This window comes from Argiope bruennichi, chromosome 8 (assembly GCF_947563725.1).
Source record: "Argiope bruennichi chromosome 8, qqArgBrue1.1, whole genome shotgun sequence".
In the NCBI taxonomy this organism is placed as follows: Eukaryota; Metazoa; Arthropoda; class Arachnida; order Araneae; family Araneidae; genus Argiope; species Argiope bruennichi.
This window is the reverse complement of record NC_079158.1, coordinates 68,802,309-68,828,220: the sequence shown is the minus strand read 5'-3', so window position 1 is coordinate 68,828,220 and position 25,912 is coordinate 68,802,309. Positions and strand designations below refer to the sequence as shown.

At 27.7% G+C, this 25,912-nt stretch overlaps 1 protein-coding gene across 2 annotated transcripts in view; it reads left to right on the top strand.

The window, feature by feature from the left end:
- The window catches only part of LOC129981450 (leucine-rich melanocyte differentiation-associated protein-like), a 38,565-nt gene that overhangs the window by 6,982 nt on the left and 5,671 nt on the right, over nucleotides 1-25,912 (top strand). Inside the window, exons 1-7 of one of the 2 annotated variants that reach the window (XM_056092292.1) lie at nucleotides 8,798-9,150; nucleotides 15,693-15,793; nucleotides 17,063-17,189; nucleotides 18,549-18,688; nucleotides 19,972-20,101; nucleotides 21,486-21,564; nucleotides 23,892-23,988. In XM_056092292.1, the coding sequence (XP_055948267.1) occupies nucleotides 8,986-9,150; nucleotides 15,693-15,793; nucleotides 17,063-17,189; nucleotides 18,549-18,688; nucleotides 19,972-20,101; nucleotides 21,486-21,564; nucleotides 23,892-23,971 (822 nt within the window). In that variant the 5' untranslated portion in view covers nucleotides 8,798-8,985 and the 3' untranslated portion in view covers nucleotides 23,972-23,988. Of the gene's footprint in view, nucleotides 1-8,797; nucleotides 9,151-15,692; nucleotides 15,794-17,062; nucleotides 17,190-18,548; nucleotides 18,689-19,971; nucleotides 20,102-21,485; nucleotides 21,565-23,891; nucleotides 23,989-25,912 lie in introns of those variants that run through there. The other variant, XM_056092293.1, reaches the window with a different exon arrangement.

Here is a 25,912-nt window from a genome sequence, read left to right as displayed (position 1 = left end):
CGTATTTTACTTTTGGGTAGGTTGCTTTTTTTTACTTTGATATTTAATTTTCGAATTCTATTTCTTCTTATTTTTTGTTTCCTTTTTTATATTAAGAAATCAAATATTGTAAAAATTGTTTTAAAAGTATGCGTACTGTAAATATCTTTTTGAGGAATATTTGGTTAGGCATTTCATACTCTGTTTTTGTTTTTTTCTATAATTTCTTTTGTTGATTATAACCAAGAAGACGGATTCTGTTTAACATCTCTATAGTTTAAAACACAAGTAAAATAAACACAATTTAAGTAAGACAATTAATATAATACGGCTTTCAGATAATTTGGTGGAATCATGGACATCCGAAAAGTTTATATGAAATCAAATATAACCAATATTCTCAGTGAACCAATTGGTAAGGAATAAAAGAAGTAAAATTATAGCATCGGGGAGTTAAATTATTCCGAAAACTACGTTTTAAATAGTATTATGATGTCATAATATTTAATTCATTATGATACACAAAGCACATAACAGATATCAGGCTATTAAAATTGCAGGACTCGAATATCTGTCATAATCTTATTTATGCTTAATAACATTTTCTTGAAATTCTTAATAAAATTTCATTAATTTATGCATAAGAGTAAATTGAATTTGAAACGGAAAGTAAAAACTACTCATTGTTTCAGCAAGCTATCTGGTTGCCAAAGATGGCTAGTAATAAACAGAATAAATATAAGGCTATTAAATAATAGGATTTTATTGTCTTGCGATTTTTTTTGAAGGAATTCAATATTCAAATTTTTGCATAAAAGGTTTAAGTGAAATTAATGTAACTGATGTTCCCAGTGTACTAACTAGTCACCAAAGACGGATACTTCGTGATATGATAATATCAATATTAAAAGAATTTGATTCTTTTTTCTATGTACTACTACCTCAATCTTCTTTATCTATCTTTACCTATCTTCCTGTCCAGTATTTTATCAATTTCGATAAATTCTGATCCTCAAAGTTCGTCGCTAGTTGAACAATACGTCCAATATTGGTCACTGGAATCTGACATCCTTTCGCACATGCACATATAGTTTGATGTAAAATTTCTATTAAAAATGTAGGATGAGATTCTCAGTTTTTGTAATCAAAATAAAAATATTAATTAGTAAACTTTCTTAAACCATCCAGAACATGGACTGATCTGATATTAGGACTATATATAATACTACTAGCAAAAGCATATCCTCCTTTTTTTTTGCAAATGAAATGTTTAGGAAATTCTTGACTTAGTAATTTTCTGATGTCATTCCGATTGTGCTCTGGTCTTAATTGATATTAAATTTGTAAGGCAGATACTCCTAGTTTTCGTAATTTAAATGGTAAGTAAATATTCTATTAGTAAACTTTTTTACACCATTCCGAATGTGCACTGATCTGGAATTGGTATTAGATACGTAGGGCTGTTATTTCCAGTTTTTGTTATTATAATGTTTAGTAGCCTTTTCAAGGTTGAAATACCCAAATCTGTTCCGGAAATTAATGACAACTTTGAGTGATCAAACAATACGGGTTTACATTCCGCTTTGAAGTCATCGGAAGTCGCGTTGCTTCGGTCGACCTCGGCAGCCGGTGTAGGATTTCTCGACTTGAATGCGTCTCATCAATGCTGTTTCCAACCCGTGATTTTGAGCAAATTCAACCTCGTGTGCGATTGGAATATAAATTGGCACTCGTCATTCTTCCACTCAGCATTTTTTTTTATTCAACAACAATAAAAAAATATATCTTTTTTTATCTGTTTTTCGAAGTATGGTGCTTTGTTTTAATATTTATTTTTTTATTTTCTTAAATATTTGCCGGTATGGCGATAATAGGGAGTAGGAAAAGTCAGGTTGTTTGTAATCGAAATATACGGGAAACAGCCGTTGATATCGCACTTGTAAAAATAAAATCACACCTCTAATAACACCAGTTTTTCTATTTTCTGTTCTGCTAGCAGTGTACCTGGCTTTGAAAGTGAAAAAGAACAATATTACATAACATAATTATATAGAAGTGCATTGATATTATTTTATATACAATGAGTTGACAAAAAGTATGGGATACTCCTAATTACGTGTTGGACCTCATTTTGTCTGGTGAAGTGCATTATCTGGACTTGGCTTCGACTCAACAAGTCATTGAAAGATCCCTGCAGAAATATTGAGCCGTGCAGCTCCTATAGGTGTTTATAATAGCGTAAGTGTTGTCAGTGCAGAATTTTGTGTACGAACTGACCTTTCGATTACGTCCCATAAATGTGCAGTGGAGTTCATATCGGACGATCTAGGTGATGATATCATCTCTGGCATTGTCCAAAATGTTCTTCATATCAGTTGTGAACAGTTGTGGCCTGGTGATATGGCTCATTATCATCCATAAATTCTTTTTTATCATTGTTTGGGTACATGGCTGCAAATGGTTACCAAGAGTAGCTGAACATTACCATTTCCAGTCAATGATAGGTTCAGTTAGACCAGAGGACCCAATCCATTTCATATAAAATCACCCCATACTATAATGGAGACATTACCAGCTTGCAATTGTCTTGTTGACATTTAAAAACATCGCAGCATGATTGTGTTTTAGATTGATTCGTCTGACTTGTCTTTGTTTGGCTGGATTGCATTTAGTGCTTAACGTTATCAGCATATTTAATTTACAAAAATACTTGTGGGCTACCTCGGCCCACAAGTGTTTTAAAGAAATATTCTACAAAAGAAAAGAAAAATTGTACAAAAGAAAGATTTTATCAATACAAAACTAAAATTTTCGTGTAAGATTAATAAATATGTGTAAGTAGCTCTCGATGTATTTTGATATGATTATTTAAAATCCCAAAATCATTGTCAAGCTAAAAAAAGTGCCTAATTGAAGCTCTTATGGGAATGATCTAAAAGTGATAAGATGCGATTAAAGCTGATGTGGAAAAACTATCAATCATTGGAAGAGTGTACGATTAGAAGAAATTAAAAAATTTTTTAAAATAATTCAAAAGAGGGACACTTTTAAAGCTGAGATGTAAAATTTGAAAATATACTGAAAGAAGATACGATTAAAATCCATATGGGGAACACAATTTCTTTTTTGAAAGGGAGCGAGATTATAATGAATAGGAAAAAGTCTGATAATCTTAAGAAGGGCACATGATTAAAACGTATACGAAAAATTGCCAAAGTCAGTGAAAGAGAGAAGGGTATGATTGAAAGTGATGTAGAAAACCCTTAATATCTATAAAAACGGGGGTGGGGATGGGGAGAGTTGGATTAAAAGTGGCATGGGAAATTATAAAAAATCATTCTAAAGGGAACATGATTAATACTGGAGTGGGTATTCATTGGGCATGAGTGATAATGATATGAGAAATTACAACAGAGGGAGTATTCAAAAGGGTTATAATGAAAAATTCTGAAAACTCAAGAAAGCTTGATTGAAAGAAATGTGGAAAATTCTAATTATCAATGAAAGAAGGTCGTAATTAAAAGTGATGTGTAAAATTCTAAAAATCATTCTAAGGGGTCATGATTAATACTGGTGTAGGTATTCACTGGGCATGAGTAATAATGATATAAGAAATTACAAAAGAGAGGTTTATGGATTCATGGGGAATGTGATTACATTGAAATAAAAAATTCTGAAAAGTCATTGAAAGTGAGCATGATTGAAAATGATGTGAAAAATTCGACATACAATGAAAGAAGGCCATGATTAAAAGGGATTTGGAAAATTCTAAAAGTCTTTGAAAAAAGCAGGATTAATAATGATACAGAGGATTCTAAAAATCTTAAAATTGGGCATGAATAATAGTGATACGGCATTGGTAGATGATTTTTAAAATTTGCATTAATACATAGAATTTTTTTTTAATTATTGGAGAAGGACATGTTCAAAACAAAATGAAAAATTATAAATATCATTCAAAAGAGACAAGGTTAAATGATACAGAAACATGGATTCCTTGTAATAAAATGTTGAGAATCTCTCACTTAAGATAAAAATAAATTGACTAAAGAGAATTACTTATCAAATTTATAAATTTTTTCCGGCATTTTTATGCGATATCTTTATCAAAGGACCGACAGAGCCTCTCTGATGAAAAGCCGCTAAGTACTGAACTACTATTATGAGATAAAGTTATCAAACATTTTACGATAGTAAAACACGCATGACTTTGTTTATTTCTATAGAATATTTGCTTCTGTGAATGTATGAAAACACTTCTGATGTCGAAAGTATAAGTAGTTGATGTAGAAAGAATGTAAAATTTTCTTTTATCGTCAATAAAATCACTAATTTAAATTGGTTAAAACATGTCTTAGTAAATTTTAACATAGAATACAATATTTGAAAGAATTTTATTTTACTTTCTAGCATTTTCGTTTCCTTATCTATAATGACTTCGTTTTTGTAATGGATCACTCTATGCATATTTTGTATGATGAACATAGTTTCAAGTGATTCATTCAAGTGCATTTTGTATAATGAGCATAGTTTCAAGTGATGAATAAAAATATTTCCATCTGATTAATTTTTAATTGCACTGGTATTAATGACTAAATGACTGAAATTATCTCTAATTGCTTAGTTTTTGTAATGGATTACTCTATGCATATTTTGGATGATGGACTTGAACACTTATTTTTATAATAATGTTTGCTTTTAAAGAAATAAAAAAAAATTATTAAATAAAATTTGTCCCAAGGTAAGTAACAAAATAATTTTAATTTGATTTATTAATATGTTGTGAGCAGTTGAAATATGTTGAAACCTATCATAATACCACTATATTTATAACGATTGTTCTCCTATTAAGGATATTTTCTCCTCTTTAAATGTTATATCTCCCTACATGAAAATTATGAACATTTGGCAAGATTTTAAATGAAACAAAATGTTAAAATTTTTATTTTTAGAGCCCCGAGCACTTGCGTTTTGTGTTCTAAAATCTAGTTAAAAAACTGTGTATTTATTTTAGACACTTTTTTAACAATCAATTGATGCCATATTTTGACGTGATATCAAATTTAGTAACAAGATGGAAACACTCTTCATTTATTTATGTATTTGTATTTTTGAGGTATTGCTCGCGAGCGTACAGACCGACAGATTGATTAATTATTTATTGATTATTTTAAAGCTATTATTGAATATTATTTTAAAACAAAAATAGTTATAAATATGTTAAATATTACCTACAGTTACTCACATAAAAAGATTTAATACATGTCCGTGGATACTCAAGTTTTTCGGAATCTAATATTATCATTCTTGAGGCCCACTAACTTTATTTTATGTAATAATTTTACTTTATTTTGTAGTGAAGAAAGACTCATGGTGTTGTGAAGATGAAAACACCGGCTTTTGGGAATCATATTTTATTGAGATTTCTACTAGATTCCACATCACAAGACAGACAAAACATAAAATTACACACACATACTTAGCATGGAAGAATAAAATATCACATAGTTTCAAACTGGATAGCGAACTATCACAGAGTAGTGATGTCTTACTTACTCACTGAAAAGCATCATGGGAACTATATAAATACTCCGTCTATATATATGTATATATACCACAGGTTACAATTTTTAGTGTCTTAGAAACGTTTTATAAATATTTATATTATATTTGGTATAATTCATTATTATATGAAATTCAGCTTTTTTTCAAGGATGCGTCATGACTGAAATTTTTTTTCTATTATTCTAGTGGAAGTTTTTTAACTATCCCAATCCAAAATTCTTAGTTCGGGTTGTTTTTCTTTTTCAAATTCGTGATTGTTTTATTTTATTTTTTAAATTAATTTTAAATTTTAAATTGTGTAATGAAGAGGGAATCCAGCGGTACAAGTTAGCTAGAAACCAGCCAGCTAACGAATAGAAGTTTTTATAAGGGCAACGCCCTTCCTAAGGCCAATCTTGTGCGATAAAATTCAAGCTTATTATGATTGAGACTCTGCCTAAATGAAATATACGAAAACTGGATGAAACAAGTCAACACATGTCATTTGAACGGCTTTTGAGAGTAAACATTCACCGTGATGTTATCGCACAATGAGTCAAAGTGCAGCAGTATTGCAGGTTAACCAGCTAGCTTTGATTCAACTTATTGTTTTGGAACAGAACATATATTTACTTTAAGAGTTGCATTTCATTTTTATTTTAATTAGAATAAATATATTTTCTTCTTCATATGTCTTCTTTAAGCAAATTTTAAGAAATCCAAGTTCACAATTAATTACGTTACCTATGAGAAAAATGTAGACTTGGACAAAAGTCATAAGATAAATAAAAAAAAAAAGGCTAAAAAATTTAATAGTTAATTATAAAAAAAATCTAAAATTTTTTTACAGAATTATAAATAAAATACTTTGCAATTACGTCTACTATTTTTTCTTTAATCAGTCTAATTTATATTGTCTTATTAAGAAGACCCAATTACATGCATAATAAATAATGGACTGGCTAATTCTTCAGACATTAAATTTTAAAAATTGAATATAGTTAATCTTTTTTAATGGGAACTATTTAATAATAAGTATAAAAGTGTATAAGTATCTAGCTTTTTTCATACAATCTTTTTTTATCCATGGCTATTTGTTTTAGTATATACAAAAAAAATAATCTAAAATTGGAATTATCCCGGATAATGCGAGATATTCGGTCGCATTATATGTATAGAACATTGCAAAAAAAATAAAAAAAAATAACACCTTTATTTTTAATTAAATTATCTATTTTAACTAATTTATTTAAAATTGAATTAATCGTTTTTTTAAATATTAATTGTTTGTTTATAGCTAAAATATGGAACAATCCAAGCATTTAATTCTAACCCAAGACAAACAGTAAAATTCAGAAAAACATCAATTCAATGAGGACGTCTATTTATGTAAATTTTAGCAATTTCAGAAGTTTGGTTTTAGATTTTTGTCTTATTTTTCATGTATATGTTCACCCCTTGCTATAGTTTTCACATCATATAGCTTAGTAATTCAGCCATAAGTAATCTCCTTTGATTGCTATTTGAATTAATTCTTTGTGTCTCATTTGTTATTTATGGCGTATTTAGGTATTTTACCGCAGTAGGCAGTGTACATTACGAGGGCACTCTTTTAATGAACTTGTAAATTTAGTTTCACATTTTTGCATATTTTAAATTTAAGCGACTAAATAATGATTTATTTTTGGTTAATTTTTTCGTCTTTAATCTTAGTAATTTTTTGAAAATGTAAATATTTTTTTACTACTAATCGCCTCAAGCGACTAGGTAGTTTGCCGGAAATATTGGTTATATTTGATTTCAGATAAATTGTTTTTTATAACTTCATGATTGATTGAATGGAAGAAAATCATGCATTTGATTACTTGATGAACTCAATTAAATGATTTTGAATTTCAGGGTAACAACACATAATCTGTTGTTAAAAATCAATTCCTAAATTCGGCAAAACTTCGCGCTACTATAAAATTGGTATCTTTAAAAAGACAATTTTTGTAAACTTTGAAATGGGGTAATATTCATTTTTGTGGAATAATATTTGCGGAAGTTCAGCTTACGCCACAATTCAGGAATGTCAAAATTTAGCTTAGTTTTTAATTAATTAAATTTCTAATTTAAATTTTTTTTAAATTATTCGGAAATGCATATTACCACCCTCCAAAGCATATATGCTCTTGGTTAAGCGCGCTGGCATGTAGAAAGCCAATGCACACATTTTTATTATTAGTATTGATGATTCAGTACTATATGCCATCCATGTTGGCACCAAATTATATTAAACAGTCGCTTAGTAATTATAATCGTAATAACTTAAGTGAAAACAATGAAACAAGAACGGGATCAATTATGCTTAGTAAAATGTTAGTATTTTCGTAATATCTTGTGATTCATAGAATTTGTATTGTTTTATATATTTATTTATTTTGTAACTAAACTAATAACGTTTTTAAATCGACCTGCGGATATCTTTCTTAGCTCATTGGCCATAGGCAGCTGCTCTGTTGGAAATGTGCAGCTGTTTAATACTGCTTATTAATTCCTAGTGACAATTTTCCAGCTGGGCAGCTAGCTGCCTGGAGCTTTTAAATTGAATGGGGCTTTGTGGTTTGATAAAAAATATTTAATATCTTAGTTTTTAAATAAATTATTTTTGCAAATACTGATTCTTAGAATAATAAATTATTAGGATAATTTTAACACTTTTGTAAGTACATTCGGTCAGTTTCCTATATGTTTTATTGCATTTATTATTAAAATACTTATAAGCTGTCTGCTTCCATAATATTTTGTGGTAACATGGATCCCGGATAGTCTAGATTTAGAATAGATAAATAAAAACAAACATATATCCACAAAGGTATTAAAATAAAAAAAATAATAACCTAACATAGATAATTAAAATGTTGAAATCGTTTATTTTCTCAAAAGAGAAGCCTTATAATGTATATTACATGGACCGCACAATATTTAATCCCTCATTGTTTATTTTATTTACTTGATTCGTTGAACTTAGTAACTTAAGCATAAACATTATTTTAAATTTAAACAGCATTACTTAATATTGAAGCATCAAGTTTAAATCTTCCTGATACGAAAACTCAAAGGTAAAGTGGGTGATCGTCGGTATTTAATTATCTGTTCCTCTACTGTATCAAGAATCAGCTATGATAAGAAAAGAAAAGAAAAAGGCAACAGCAAAAAAAGAAGAAAAAAATCCTAGTCGGAAAGAACAAATATCAGCTTACAAACCAGTTTGCTTCTTCGTCAAATTTCTGTTATATAAACCCCAGAGCCGCGGAAGGGAACAAAAACAAGTGTCGCATAAATCATTGTTATTCTCTTCACAGCGTCATTTGAATACGGAACGCTTTACTTTTTTGTTGTAACACTTTTCCGTAACTGCATTCGTAGCGTGCCATCGGTTATGAAAAAGCGCTGGTTTATTTTCTTAATCGGACTGACATGAAGGAAACATCTGATGAAGGGGATGTCAGCAGTATTGCTGATTCTTGCAGTATTGGAAGTGGAAGTTCTAGTGTTAATGATCTGACGGAATATAATAAGAAGTACTCTCATGTTTGTATATTGACTTATTGGAATAAAGATAGAGTAGTTTGTGGAGTCGATGTAAGTATGGTACTTCAATTTAATTTTTTGAGTTATCTAGTTGTAAAATTTAAAAATATTAGTCATTAATAATATTTTTTTAATTATATTATTTTAAAAATTTTATTTCCCAATGACCTTTAGATTTTATAAGCACAATTTAATTTTTTTAACTGATTGCTTTTTATGAGAATTTTAAAATATTAATATATCTGAAAATTTCGACTCTTTCTCAACTACTGTATCAATTATACTTAAAATTAAAACTTTTGTCGTTTCGTCATTTTTGTCATTTCTACGAACAAAATGTTTGACATTTTGTTCATAGAAACAATGCATTGATTAATGTTGTAAATTAATAAAATTTTATTTTGGTTTATAAGAAACACCGAGTTTATAGTACATTAAATTGTCTTAAAGTTTCCGTTCTCTTTCAAAATGCTTATGCAGTTTTATTAGAAATCAAATCTTTTGTAACATAATTATTTTCATTTATTTAAATTAATGTGTTTATTTAGGCTGTGAATTGATAAAACTTAAAATTATCTTAAAGGCTTTTTAGAATATTTAATTTCCTTAAAACTTCCATTCTATCACACAATGAATATGAAAATATTAAAAATCAAAATCTCTGTCATTTAATTATTTTCACTTACTTTAAATTTATGCATTGATTAATATTGTTAAACAATAAAATTCAAAATTGATATATAGGAAATTCAGAATCGTAAAATTTTCTTTCTGTCTGTGATTTTTTTTTTAGTTATATTAGGATTCAAAATAGGCCATTTAAATTATTGTCAGTTTAATACATCGTTATTGATCAGATAAAATAAATATTTAAAAAATTAAGCATTTTTATGTATATTATAATTTATCAAAAATGTGTTGAAAATTTTTATATAATTTGACATTTATAATTTTTCAAAATGCCATTCCATATATAGAGCATTTAAAGCAAAAAGCATATCTTCAAATGTAACAAAAATGTTGAAAATATTTTAAGGGAAGAATTGCTTTTCTGGTTTTGTACAAAAAGTATTATGGCAATGATCTGTGTTTGCAGGTATCTAAAAATTGCCTTAATATTTAAAAATTTTTAGAGGTAATTATACCAAAAGAAAATCGTGGGAAAAATATATAAATATTGCTTATTTTTTAAAAAAAAATTGTCTTTTAAATACGGAAAAAAAGAAGTTACAATGTAGTTCAAATAATTTCATTGCTTATCTTTGCATAGCACTGTAAGTAATACCAAATAGGCAACAAAAAACAGCAGAATAGGTAATAAATTTTAAATAAAAATTGCTTGTTTTATTATATTATTTTTATGTGGCCACTTTACTTTTTAAATATAAAATACCTTAAACATTTTATGCTTGCCTTTATATAAAAAAAATGTAAAATAATTTTAAAAAATTCAATAACAGAGGTACATAGACTAATATAATAAAAAATGCATACTTTATAATATCAAGAAAATGTGTTCACATAAAAACAGAATTCCAAAAATGGGCTTTAGGAGTTCCAAGAATCTGAAAAAACAATTTCGAAATTCACCAAATTCTCAAAACTGAATATTCTCAAAAACAAACAAAACTGATTTATTTATTAATAGTAAATCTTAACCTCTGCCAATATTGAAACTTATATCTCTATAAACTCTGCATTTTCCAAAGGTATTTTGTTGCGTCAACGAATACCTAAAGTAAAGAAAAATCGTGGCATTAATTCGCCAATAATAATAATAATAAAACTAAAATCCATATGATAAATTTCCTTTTTAACCATTTTCCAGTTTTTATTTTTATTTTGGTTCAGTTTAGTTTAATTACATTTACGTCCCGTTTTTAAAGCAACACTAGGACTATTTTAAGACGGACAGTTTTTATTTTTAAGAACTAGGAATAAACGTATGTTAACAAAGTTACTTTATTCTAAAACAGTAGAAAGTTCACGAACATTTTAATGCATGATTTTATTTACAATTCGATAAAATAAATTCACAATTATATTCTGTCGGCATAAAAAAATATTGTTAAAATTGATTTTTCTGTATGAATTATATAAAATTTCTTCAATTAAAAAAGCTCTCAAAGAATAAATTATATTATTCTAAACCGAAAAAGTAGGCATATGAAAATTTCTAGCATAAAAGGTTTTCCGACTCAAAAGATAATTTAAAATAATATTGAGTTAGTAAGTTTGTGTCTATTAATCGCATAATTGTAAAATCTGTCATGTAAAATTTTCAATTAAACAGAAATCATGGGAATTTCTAAATTAGATTAGCTAAGATTTTTTTTATGAATTGCTGTGTTGATCACATTTTGATAAATCGTCAAGGTTATCTCAAATTGAAATTCCAAATTATGATAGAGAATTGCATATTCCTTTTGAATTTCATCTTTTCTTTGGAATGTGTTAAATTTTTTATCTGGATATAGTACAGATTAAATTAATATAAAATATGGAATTGTCTTTACAATATATTAGAATGAATTAATATTAGTTATAATTATTTTCGATAAAAGAATATTAAAAAAAAATAAGTTGAGCATTAGAATGCTTCAAACACAAAAGTAAAATGTTACGAAATGTTATCGTGTAATATTGTGAATTGAATAATGCAATAAAATGTGAAATTTACATGCACGATAAAAAAAATAAAAAAACTTTTATTTTGTCCACTTGAACCATTTGCAAACGACATCTTGCGATTTAAATGACTAATTATAATAATGGTGAATTCTGGTGTCGTGCTTAAAAAATAACTCTTGTTCTATGTCCATCCTTTTATGCAAACACCTTTTTATCTCCAATCTTTTACGAATTATTGATTTTTTTTATTTACTCTAAACCGTATTTTTAAGGAGTGGTAATTTCTTTATTTATTAATTTAGTTCGTGGTATATTATGATATAATTTATGTGAGTGGTAATTTATTTCACTAAGATCATAAAATTACTATGAAAATCTCGAAATAATTTAAATAATTTCCATACCTTTTGGCTATCAAAGAATGTGAAAAGATACACAAGGTTTGAAAATAATTGATCATTATTCAATGTTTAAAGTCTTTTGGTATGCTTTAATACAGCAGCCAGAAAACTAAATTAAAATCGCAAATACTTAGATATCTAAAATGTAATAAAGGCTTATACTTAGAAATTTCCGAAATCTTGTATCTTTTTTTAGATTTCCCTATGGATATGAATCATCATCCATTCTATCATTTAATACATTAAGGTCAAATATTTAACAAAAAGATTTGTCTAGTAGGAGGAACCATTTCTTAAACAGGGTTGAACCTCAGTTAACTGTCAATATATAAGAAAGAGAAAAGTGAAAAACATTATTTACTCTTCCAATATGCTCAGTTAAGAATCAAAACACTGATATCTTGTATGTGTTTTCGATTCGGCTTATCGGCTTTAAAGTTAAACTTGAAAGAATCCACTTCAAATATGGTATAAATTGCTCGAGATATTCACTTTTGTCCCTTTCTTGAAGGCAAGATTTTTTATTCAATGTTTTGTTCATTCTCTCTTTTAGTTCATGATATACAAATTTAAAAATATTTTTTATGGATAAAAACAGAAATAATTGAGAAGAAATTAATAATATCTGAGCGTTATTCAACCTTGGTTATATGCATCGTTCTATGCCATGGCCATTTTTTTTAAAAAAATCTAATGAATCATTATAGAAAAGTGGGCTGTATTTAAGTTTGTTGTAAATAAGCACCCAACATCATGTAGGAGTTTTTAAGGGCGTACAAGGCTGAAGAAGCTGCAGTAAAACTCATAATAATGAAAGAAAATGTATTTGCATGGTCAACTCCTGAAGACTTTTTCAATTCAATGTAAAAAGTTAGTTATATTATTAAGTTTCTTTGATAGATAGTAAATTTTTTTTAGAATGTAGCACAAATTTCCGATTTCATTATGTAACTTCAATATATATGTTTAATTGTTTTTAAATTCAAAATATTGTTTTCTTTTTATAAAGAGTTTGCGTTATTGCTCTTTTATAATTATAGTATGGTATTTTTTAAATTTATTTTTTCAAGACCAGCAGCTGCCTTTTATAGCTCAAATAATTGTTGTTGCTGCTTCTAATGGCACTTGCCACGGACAAGACAGCCGATTTAAGCCTAAGGGCGAGCGCCTCTTGTTTTTATCGTGGAGCCAACTTGGGCCAAGAGTACGACTTGACTACTCAACCATGCCCAAACCGGGACTCGAACCCGGAACGACCGGATCACGGGAAAAATGCACTACCCCTATGCCAGGGCGCCGGCCAAATATTTGTTAAGTCATTAATATGATAATTTCCTTTAGAAAGAACACGAAATTTTAGCTGCTTATCTAAAAAGGAAAAAAAAAATCCTTTTTTTTTGTAATTGTGATAGTGTTCAACAGTATATCTAAATATTACACAATGGTATTAAAAATTTTAGTTTCATATCAAACTGACATGTGTAAGAATGACAAATTTTATTCTCCTAATAAAGTTATACACAGAGAAGGAGGTTAAAACATTACCTGGTTATAAGCCTTAGTGAAAACTGGAAAGCTATATATACAGTGGTGGCCAAAAGTGTGGACATTTTTTGAAAGTTTCATGTTTTTCAACTTTGTGTGCTTGTAGAATATATTAATTTTCACTTAAATACAAATGTTTATATATCAAATTGAAGATAATTTCATATAGAATTTAATAACAAAAACAGTATTACAATATCTGTATTACAAAAAAAGTTATGTTCATTTTAGTAAGATCTATCTTAGATTTGCATTTTTTTAAAGTGATACTTACACAATCAATACTTAGTAGGATAACCCTTATTTTTTAAGACAGCTTCACTGCGTCTTTTCATTGAGTGAACGAGTGTTTGGAGTTCATCTTTCGTAATCACATGGTGTCAAGAATCAATTATAGATTCAATAAGTTGTCTTTTATTGGATGGACGTTTTTTTCGTATAAGAATTTTCAAACGTCGCCACAAATTTTCAATTGGATTGAGATCAGGGTGGTTTCCTGGCCATGGTAATATATCTATGCCTTTATTTTGAAACCATGCTTTGCATACTTTTGCTGTGTGGCATGGAGCTGAATCCTACTGAAAAATAAATGGTGCTTTGTTGGGGAAGGAATCCCTGATGGAAGGTATCAATTTTGGTTCCAGGACAGTTTCGATGTATTTTTTGGCATTCAGGATGCCATCAATCACTTGAATTCGGCCCAGACCATCTGCAGACATACGTGCCCAAATCATGGCATTTGTTGTTGTTTTTATAGTTACTTCAATGCAATCAGGATGAAGAGCTTCACCTACTCTACGTCTCACGTATTTTCTACCATCACTACCTAAGACCGATATTTTAATAACGTAAACAGAACTTGCGTACACCAGAACAAGTCACTGAACTACCAACTTGTCTTGCAATTTCAGCATAAGAGAGGCCATTTTCTCTCAATATGACAATTCGGCTTCTATTTGTAGATGTCCAATCAGTTCTTCTTGTTGGTGACATTGTTTAAAATTAGTTTAATTAAAAAAAAGGACTTAAAATATTCAAAAACAGCAATACTCTATTTGATTGTACTAGTATGCATCATTCCGCAAAATATTTCCACAACAATAACTCTTTTACCATCCAAATAACCTAAACTATAGTTACAGGCATTTAATGGGTCCGCTGAACAGTGTTTGTGATTGGCTAGTATGCTTTTATTACAAAACACGTCATTCTTCAAAACAATTTGTGTTTGTTTGTTCTACTAAAATGAGCGTAACTTTTTATGTAATATAGATATTGTAATACTGTTTTTGTTATTAAATTTTACATTAAATTACCTTTAATTTGATATATAAACATTTGTATTTAAGTGAAAATTAATATATTCTACAAGCATGCAAAGTTGAAAAACATGAAACTTTCAAAAAATGTCCACACTTTTGGCCACCACTGTGTGTGTATATATATATATATATATATATATATATATATATATATATATATATATATATATATATATATATATATATATATATTAATAGGTGATTGGTAGATGGAAAATTAAGTAGATTACAAAGCTAATGGGTCCATATATATTAATACTTGCCAACGATTAATTGCTTAATAAATCCTTTAAGATTACACTCTAATAGGCTCTTTCATAATTACAATATGGTTGTATGCAATTAATATTAAAATTCACAACAGCATAAAGTTAATACGTATATAATGTCTTATGTTTATAAAGCACTTTATTGTATTTTAAATTCAATTTAATTAATTCTTTTTTCAGTTAGAAAAAAATTAGTCAAAAGTGTGAAACATTGCAAGAGCGTTCTCTGGGTGTCATATAGTATTGGGATTGAAAGCATTTGAATGTATTTATTTCTCAAAAAAAGTGTTATAATATAGATTTGATGTTAATCTTTAATGAAAGATTTTAAACGTTCGAGTTTGTATTTAAAAGTTAGTCTTATTCATATTTACTTATTTTATACTGTATCATGTCCGTGCTAATGTATTTGACATTCCTTTCAGCTTTCTTACATTGGACAAGATTGCTACTCCATTCCAAGCATTTTAGGCAAAATATATGGAAACCAGACTCGGAGACTAGATCTGAGTTTCAATTCAATTAGGTAAGGAATTTCCACATCTTTCTTTTAATTTGTTGCGTTCTTCTTTAAATTCTTCGTTGCTTTTTCTGTAAATTCGTTCTTTAATGTTGATGATATAGATAATTTCTGTGATAGGCATAATTTATGATTCTTTCCTTTATGTCTCTACGTGAATATTTTTGAGCTGATATGCATGTTTATGTAACATTCCAAAATCGATGGCTCTAGAGTCGAAAACCATAATCATAAAACCTTTTCATTTCCTGTTATTTTATCTTGAAATACTGTACCTACATCTTGAAAGATATTTATTTCTTTACTGCAGATTGTTTTGCAATGTTTCAAAATCTAATGCATTGAAAATTATTTTAAGGAAATTCAAACGTCTAGTTCGAAACATCGAGGCATGATAATATTCGCTTCATTCGCTCATCTTTATTGTATTTTAAAATATTTGTTCATAAATAAAGCACTGATAATACACAATAAAAATTATATTTAATGTCCCTATTAATGGTTGTATATATGACTGAAAAGATGTTATAAAATATACATAAAAAGTTTATGAAAATGCGATTTAAGTTTGAGAAAATAATATACGGAAATAAAATTAGTATAATTGAAGAGTTAATGTTTAAATTCGTGTATTTATAATCACTTTTTTTGGCAGTAATATACTTTTTAGATATTTAATTGAGACCTGAATATTTCGATTAATTTTTTAGTTAAAGTTTAATTCAAAAACTGTTTCTAAGTTAACAGTAAATTTATTAGCTCTAGAGTTTAATGATTGGCCTGCGGGCTCTGTTTTGGGGAGCTTTTTGAATTATTTTTAGGTACTTTTTAATTTTTATGGTTCCCGCCAAAAAAGTGCAAATCTTCGCAGATTTGGCGATTGGCAACTCGGGTTTAGTGATTTTGGTGTAATCTGAAAATCGATAATTAATCCTGGAAGCCGTAAAAATAAACAAGTTCGGATTTTTGTATCATTCATGTCAGATGACGCAATTTACAGATAATGACCAACTGGTATACTTTGTCTTGTTGTCTTTATATCTCTTGGCCTGTTAATCCAACTCTTACCACTTGGTAATCTGCTCTTACCACTTTGGTTGGATAACTGAAACTGATTTGTTGGACTTGAAACTACTTGCAAAAAACTAAATCTTAAAAAGTTTGACCGAAATTTCTTGAAATAATCAGGATATATTGAAATTTCAGAAGTAATTATAGAATTTCTACATGTCTAACGATATGCTTATATGTTATTTTTCTGTTTTTGAATTTCAGGTCTTTAGAAAATTTAGAATTGTTTCCTTTGCTTGAGGAGTTAATTGTAGATAACAATGAGCTTAGCGATTTAGTATCATTTATTCCTTTGAACAATCTTCATACGCTTTCTTTAAACAAAAATCACGTAAGTATATTTTTCAAATAAATTTCCCATCATTTTATTGTTTAGAAAACATTGTCTTTTGAGAAATTGTTGAATAGGTATAAATATTTATGCTGATAACAATTTTATAAAAAAATAAATAGGAAAATTACATTACTTTACTTTACTTAATTACTTACTTAAATACTTTAATTTATATACTTGATTAAATTACGAAGATTGAAATTCAGTCTTTCAAATAACGATTAAAATATTAATCAGATATTTGTTTTATATGCACTACATTAAACACATATTGTTTTAAAATGAGCATGCATTTTTACCATTGATTATAATAAAAATTAACAATAAAAAAAATCGGCGTTTGAAAGGTGTTGTGGAGAAAACGACATAAAAATGTTTGGTAAAATTATAGGTTTAGTTTTGTTGCCAAAATTGCTATCAGACTTTTGAAATATTCGTTTAAATCTTATTTAATAATTTTCTTCACTGCCATTTCGGTGAACAACGAAAAAGAATAATGATAATAATAATAAAGGAACAAAAATTCAGAAAATGAATAAAATTGATAAATTAAGTAGATGGAAATAAATTAAATAAGAAATACACATGCATATTCTGCTCTCGGTACAATTGCTGCAATTTGCTCTCGGAGGCATCAAAATTTGCTTACTGTGCATCGCTAAATGACGGATAGGAAAGGAAAAAACTCCACCCTTCCTTATATTCATGAAGGCTCAATAATTCATTATTGTAAGCATTACGGAATATTAAAATAGATTTTCTCAAATTCCCCATCAGATTGTGCCTGGCAAATTTAATAAAATACATAAATGAAATTAAGCGATTGATTGATAATTTTCTAGAAGATTTAATATTTTATTATCATCAGAAACATGCAAATATGCCCAATTTCAGAACTTTAGCACATCAGGAAATAAGTGAAAATATATCTTGCAAATTTTCAAATTTACAAACATGAAGCAGGTTACATTAAATAAAAGATACCAAAATATATTTCCCAGTGCGCAAAATTGAAATAAAATCTTATTTTATTAATAGCAATAAAATAATTCAATAGTACTCTTTATTTCTGTTGTTGAACTTAAAATTTAATATGTTTAATATAATATAATATTTGAAATATCTGGAACATATTCAGCAAGTGTTGGATTTGTTCAGTAACAAAGTTTAAATTTAGCTTAGTTTTAATAAACTAAGCTAAATTAAAGCTTAGTTTTAATAAACTAAGCTAAATTAAAGCTTAGTTTTAATAAACTAAGTATTAATTATATTACATTTTTATCCAATCATAGTTTTCAAGTACATTTTTGCAAAAATGTGTGTATAATTTATAAATATTATAATTTATTGTTGCAGTTTCGTGATTTAGAATCCTTATTGAAACAACTTACCAACTGTTACCCACAATTAACGTATTTGAGCTTACTTGGTAATCCAGCTTGTCCTGACCAACTCTCTAGTTTCGAAAAAGATGAAGAAGATTACCAGAGATATAGGTAACAAAATATTATTATTATATTTTCGATCCTGATGAGAGTACAAATAAAATATGTTTGGGATTTAAGATTAAAAAATGTTTTAAAAAGTGGCCATTAAATTTCGGTGTTATGTGTTTTAAGACAAAATGAAGCATATGACGTAATAAAATGAGAAAACACATATGAAAATAAGGGAGGGGATTTAAAGAGATTCAAATTTTTATTTTGAAATTTATGTGCTTAATAATATTTTAATTTTAGTTCCTCTATTTTTGTTTTATACTTCACAATTTATTCTAAATTATATAACAGTGATAAAATGCAAACAAAAGATTGTATTTAATATAATTGAGACGCGCTTTTATGAGAACTCATATTTTGTAATATATTTAAAGGGTTTTTTATGACTATATTAAAACTAAAGTAAAGAAAATGTACGGAAATAAACTTATCAATTTTTTTATTTTAAAACGTTATTTTTATTTTTCACAATAAGTGGACAAAAAAAATGCAATCGTCACCAATCATCTTGGCGAAATCTTAGCAACTGTGGTATTACGAAGCTTGGCTTGATTGAAAATTGGCCAGTTAATCTAGGAATACAATTGTTAAACCATGGTATCTTATGTACAATGGGGTTTGATGTTCTTGGAATAATCTAAAAATCATCAAATAAACCCGATGATGCTACTATATTGGTGACGTTTGGCCTTTTATTACAATGGAGTTTATTGATTTTGGCGTAATCTGAAAATTGCCAAATAAACCTGGTATAATGAATTATCATTAAAATGGGTAACAAACAAGTATCATAATAATTAATAGAAAATGCCTGCTCTGGGATGCCTTAGATGGGTCAAATCAATAAAATTCATAGCTTCATATTTCGTTAAATTTTAGCTGCAGAAAAATTGAAATTTTTCAATAAAAATGTTAGTATACCAAGAATAGTTTATTAATTAAATATATCTTATAAGACCAGGAGACTGATAAAAATTTAGACTTAAGTTTCAGTAGTACATTTATTGACTCAAATAATATGGAAGAATATACTTTACGTCACTAAAAGTATTTTTCTAGCTGTAAATATAGGCATATCTCTAATGGTTTAAAAATAAGGTATTATGTTACAATAAGAACGAGCCAACTTTTAAATACACTTCTTTTTAATTTCTATGTATAACGCATTTTTAAAATGAGAATTATTACGCCTAAAAATGTTTTATTATAATAAAAGTAAATATCACAAATGCGTGATGAAACTAAAATGATTTTTTTAAATGAAATTTTATACATTTTAGGTATTACATCATACATCAGATACCGAAACTGAAGTTTTTGGATTCAACGCCAGTGAAACCTTTCGAAAAAGCGGAAGCCAAAAGAATCGGTGGGTTCATGAAAGTCGCGCGTCCTAAAATTGAAATGGCTGTAAGTTGATTTTTATTTACTTGAAGAAATTTATCAAAACAACTTTAAATAAGATATGTTTCAACTGTATAATGCACGAGTTTAACTAAAATATGCATATATTTTAATATTAAATAAGATAAATTTAACAAAAATATGCATATATTTTAATCATAAGCATAAGCATAAATTTAACAAAAATATGCCTATATTTAATTAATATGCATAATTTTTAAATATGCATGTATTTTATATTTATTATTCATGATTAATTAAATTCTCTTGATTATCTTTATACTATTATATTATTACACTGTATAAAAAGGTCAGCTAATATATCTTAAAATTTGTTGAATAAGAAAAATATCCAACTTCATAATAGATGAAAATAATATTTTATATATAGAAGTAATATTATAAATTTTTGAATTCATCTATTATTTATGAAATTTATTACAGTTATATATTTAAATAATATTTTATATAAAATTATTATTTTATATAAACCACCTTTTTTGGAAGGTGTTTACAGGATTTAAAGGTAAGTCAGTCATACAAAAACAAATAAAATTATGTAGTATAACCTGGAATCGGAAACGCACTAGAGGTCCCTGCAAAAAAAAAAAAAAAAAAAAAAAACATGAGAGGAAGTAAAAGAAAAAGATACCTTAAATAAACTGTGTTGCATAAATTTAACTGAATACTAATTTTTTGATGTCACAATAACATAAAAACAAGTAGTATGCAGTCACTTTCGGAAATGGCCACTCAAGTATAATATGATTTTTTTTTCACCCTTAACCCTCATTTATGATTTACGATGTAAATGCACTCGGGGAAGAAAATATCTTTTTGCCTTTTCTGCATAGATATTTGTTTTTTAAATGTCATATACGAAATGTCATATACGACTGACATTTTGTCTTCATAACACCCTCTAATATTGGCACCTGGGACATCTATACTCCTCTTACGGTAATTTGTCCAATAATCTAAATTTATTTTCTTCTGATTAAGATCGCAATTAATTTCCGCAAATAATTAATATTTGATTGAATCAATTAAAGAAATCCATTACAAATTTGATTTGAAATATAAAAATAAAATAATTTTATTAATTTATTAATAATTATTATTTAAAGAGGTTTTATGCAATTCTCAAATTAGTTATAAAGCCCCCCAAAAAATGCTTCTTTTTTTAGAGATGTCAAGCTGGAAATTAAATAATTAGTTTTGAATAATATTCTCCTTTAAAAGCTGAAAGTAATACAATTACATTTTCTTTTAAATATTAAAAAAATCAGAAGTATAGTTTTTAATTATGTTTCAATGCTTGTAAATTTCTTTTAATGTTTTTTTTTATATCCAGAAATCGTTAATTACTTTATTTTATTCTTTTCTCAAGGATGAAGCGAACGATGAGGCCACAGACTCACGATATTCACCTCTTCCGGTAGATAATAATAAAGAAGGAACTCACAGAGGCATGTTCGCATTTTATATTTAATTATTTTACTTCAAGATTCACACTAAATTAACTTATTCTTACATGTTTTATTGATGTATCTCATATTTAATTTGTTTTCCATAGCATTATGAATTCTTACTATATGAATGGAGTTAATTAATCCGTAATATTAATCCAGTTTATATTGCACTTTTAGATTTATAAAGTATGATTTGTTCCATTCGAATTTCTTAATGTAAAATTGTCAATGACGGATTAATATCTATTTATATTACGTTTATTTAAACGAATTAAAAATGTATCATAAGCGGTCATCATGATGAAACGTTTTGATTTGTTTGTTTCTTATGGCACTGACAAGCCCGCTGTTACGAAGACAGCGATTTAAGCCTGAGGGGGAACGTCTCTTATTTTTTATAGCAGCGCCAACTAGGGCCAAGAGTACGACTTTGCCACTCACGCATCATTCATTCGCTTGCACAACCCCTTTTTACAGGAGGGCACATTCACACATCTCACAGATAGAACAACAGAAGAACAACCATGCCCAAACCGGGACTCGAACCCGGGACGCCCAGATCACGGGGAAGACGCGCTACCCCTATGCCAGGACGCCGGCACGCTTTGATTTAAATTGTATTGATTACTTTCTTTAAAAATATTTAAGTGTGCATGTATGTTTAAAGTATTTAAATGGTGCTTTAAAAATATTTAATAACCAAATGTGCCTCAATATATGCATAACAGTATTCTTTAAATCTACTTTTTATTCTTAGAAACAGGTTTTTAATCTAACAAATCAATATATATATATATATATATATATATATATATATATATATATATGTATATAAAAGATTTCAAAAATGTGTTGTAAATAATGTTGCAAAATGCTGGTTTAAATTTTGTAGCCATATTCTATAAAAATTAAATAATTTACTTTGGTTAAGATCGGATTTTTTTACGCATTATATTTTATTTTTTGAAATCATATAAAATATATTCTTCATTGATTGCTGCAACTTTTAAGAGAATTTAAATGGGATCTATAATTATTCTATATGCAAAAGATTACTCTAAAGTAATTTCATCATTAATTATGATGTTAATATTAAAAGAAACTCCTTAGGTGGCATCTTTGCTCCTTAGGTGGCATCTTTGAGGAGCAATGCTAATTTAAAAGTCATCTCTGCTTCTTGATTTTATTATTCTGTCGAGAAGTTTATCGACACTTTTCCTGATGACATGCCCTGTTCTATTCAATTCCAATATGTTATATGTTAAATTTTTATCAACTTTTAAAGAACATCTGTCTTCTTTGTTTTTTTAGTTTTCAAGTTAATTTACAAGTTTCGTGTCTTTGAAAAGAATACAGTTTATCAAATTATCCGACATCTTCGCTACAAAGCTAATCATCTTAATCCACTCTACGTATTTATCTTTTCATTCAGAATGTACTTAATATGTTAAATGATGTGACGTCTGATTAAAACGGATCGCAGAAAAAAAATTCACGCACTCTTCTTTCTTGATAGGATATTAAAAATCGTCATTCCGAGACTGGTAGACTGATGTGCATTTTAACAATGAGCCACCATGACTTAAATATCTGGATGCAGAGATTTTCTTTCTTCCTCTTCTAAATAAAACACAAATAAGACTCAGTCTACCCTGAAAGTTTTCTGAGTAGTCAGAATCAAACTTCAAATGCTGCTTAAGTGGTGCAAGATCTCTTTGATCTAATGCAAATCCCACACTTCTCCTTTAGACACTTACATAATCCTATGGGATCAGCGCCACACTTAAGTGAATTGATGACACCTTACTCTCTGTTTCTAATAATACACTAAACTGTCGGATATCGACAATTGATAATTCCAAGATATTTTTGAAAACTTCAGCTGGAATAAAAAAGGAGTAAATTAACATCAGAATACAAAAACAAACGATCGATTGTTTTATTACAAAAGTATGCCAACAACTTACAGAAATCTGTTTATTTTATCATTATTCTATGGGTAAGCTTCCTCCTATTGTTAATTTTTTTCAAAAGAAAACTTTCTTGATGATTTCGTTCCTTTTTTTCTCATTTTGTGGATTATACCCGATAGCCATGCCGGTTCATTCCATGAATAATTGAGAGTTCACATTTGTGAATTTATTATCTCTGGGGCCAGTAATTGTTAATTTATTCATTATTAGCTTAATGGCCCTTTTTCTAATAATGCAAATATTAATCTATACAATAGTAATACAAATATTATATCTATTACACCTAACTACTATTTGTATCATGAATTGCTATTATTATTTCATCAATGAAGATATTTTTATTTATGGCAGGATCTTTTGGGAAACTAAGGCAGCGTTACACTGGGACTCAGTCAGAAGGAAACAGATTCATTCGGGACAACGAATTATGATTTTCATTTTTATGTGTGTAAGTTGATTAACTTTAATATCATTTCTTTCTCTAGATTCATTAATTGACGTGTTCTATTCTGACATGTTATTAAAGTCAATTGCATTTTTTTAAAAATGTAAGTTCACCTTGAATTTAACGAGTGCACCTCAACATTTAAGTGATTTGGTTCAGTTTTGAGACTTTCATTAACACATGAAACAGAGATTTATTTTAGGAATACCAGTTATTTTTTTCAGTTTTGGGCTGCCTAAATGATACAAGATCGCTTTGATTTGTAGGAAATGTCACTTCCGCTTTCGCCATCTGAAATTTGCTAGCTGTTGTCATTTGTTTTTTTTTTATTAGTAAAAAATATTCTAAAAAAAAATCAGAAAAATTTCTATTGGTGTGCAATTTTTTCTCTTCACATATTATTCCTTATATGAAGGATTATTTTTATTAATTGATAAGGAAAATCATCAATGGAATTCAATTTTAATAAATATATTTTTGCAAGTTTATGTCAGTTTATTTTTTTATATAATTTTGCATAGTTAGTATTTTCCTGTTTACAATCTAGTATCGATTCAGAAAATATTTTATGCTAGAAAAGATTTTTTTGTCACCCTAATCAACTGTTTTTACGCCGGAAAAATGAAACAATCAAATTGAGCATTAGTAAGCTGTTATTTCATTATTACTTAGCTTGAAGATGTGCTTGTCTAGATGGATTGTTATCCTGTTTATAATATCTCAAATCTGACAGTCACAGATTAACTAACAAAAGTTGTATTAGAAAATATCATGCGCATTGATAGAGGTTTTAAGAAATATAAAAAAAATATATATTTGCTATCAATATTTTACTTTAAATGTAAATATATTATAGCATTATAATTTTTTTCCTTTCTATGGATCCTCTTTATCCATAGTGTTCACGAACAATCAAATTAAAGCATTATAATCGGATTGAAATAAATAGTGAGTCACTAAGAGAAAAAAAAAATGCAATGTTGAGTACAAATTTTAAAAAATGCCGTAAGAAAATAATACCAATAACTTTTAGTTTGATCAGTGAAGGGAGAATATAATGAATCAGTATAAATATAAAAACATCAGATTCAGCTCATTGAATTCGATATTTATTCATACTTAAGTTTATTCGTGCGCTGATAAATTTATTCGTTATTCATATTTAGATTTATTTGTACAACGCCAATTTATACATAAAAAACCTGTCTCAGTTGCTAGATGCCAAATAGTAATTGGGATTTCGAAACTGATAATGACGCACACCAAAAGAGTAGGGACATATAAGTACTGAGTTACAGACGGCGGTGAAAGTTTATATATACTGATCCTGTACAAAGCATTGTCTTACCAAATACAGAACAATTTTTTTAAATAAATAAAATTCTAGTTCCATCATAAAATCATCCATTCATTTTGTTTTCATCCCTTCTATGGAAAGAAAGTGTTTCTACATTTTCTTCGTTTGCTAATTATTAATTTTAAAAATTACGATTTTCTTAATCTCTGTGTATATTCTGTATATTGTGTTAATTGGAAATCTATATTTAATTAAAATTTCTTTGCGTTTAAAGATTTTTTTTGTTCTATTTTCTATGTTTATTGTTTTTGGAAAGAGCCAAATTAATCACTGTAATAAGAAAAGTATAAAGTTATAAATATTCTTTTTATAAAGTTAGTGTAAAGTTTTTGTTTACCTTTCTGTGTTTTATTATGTTAATATTTATAGGCTGACATATTATCTGTACATTAATACATGCACGAGGACAAAATCGTTCAAAGTACTCTTCAGGGCATATCATTAAACTTAAATGTTGCCACAATTTTACATATTGTTTTACTTCTTTAAGACGCAGATATTCAAGAAATGACAAAATGTTAATTCGATTTCTTTATTAAAAATTAACAACATTTTAATATTTTTATCAAT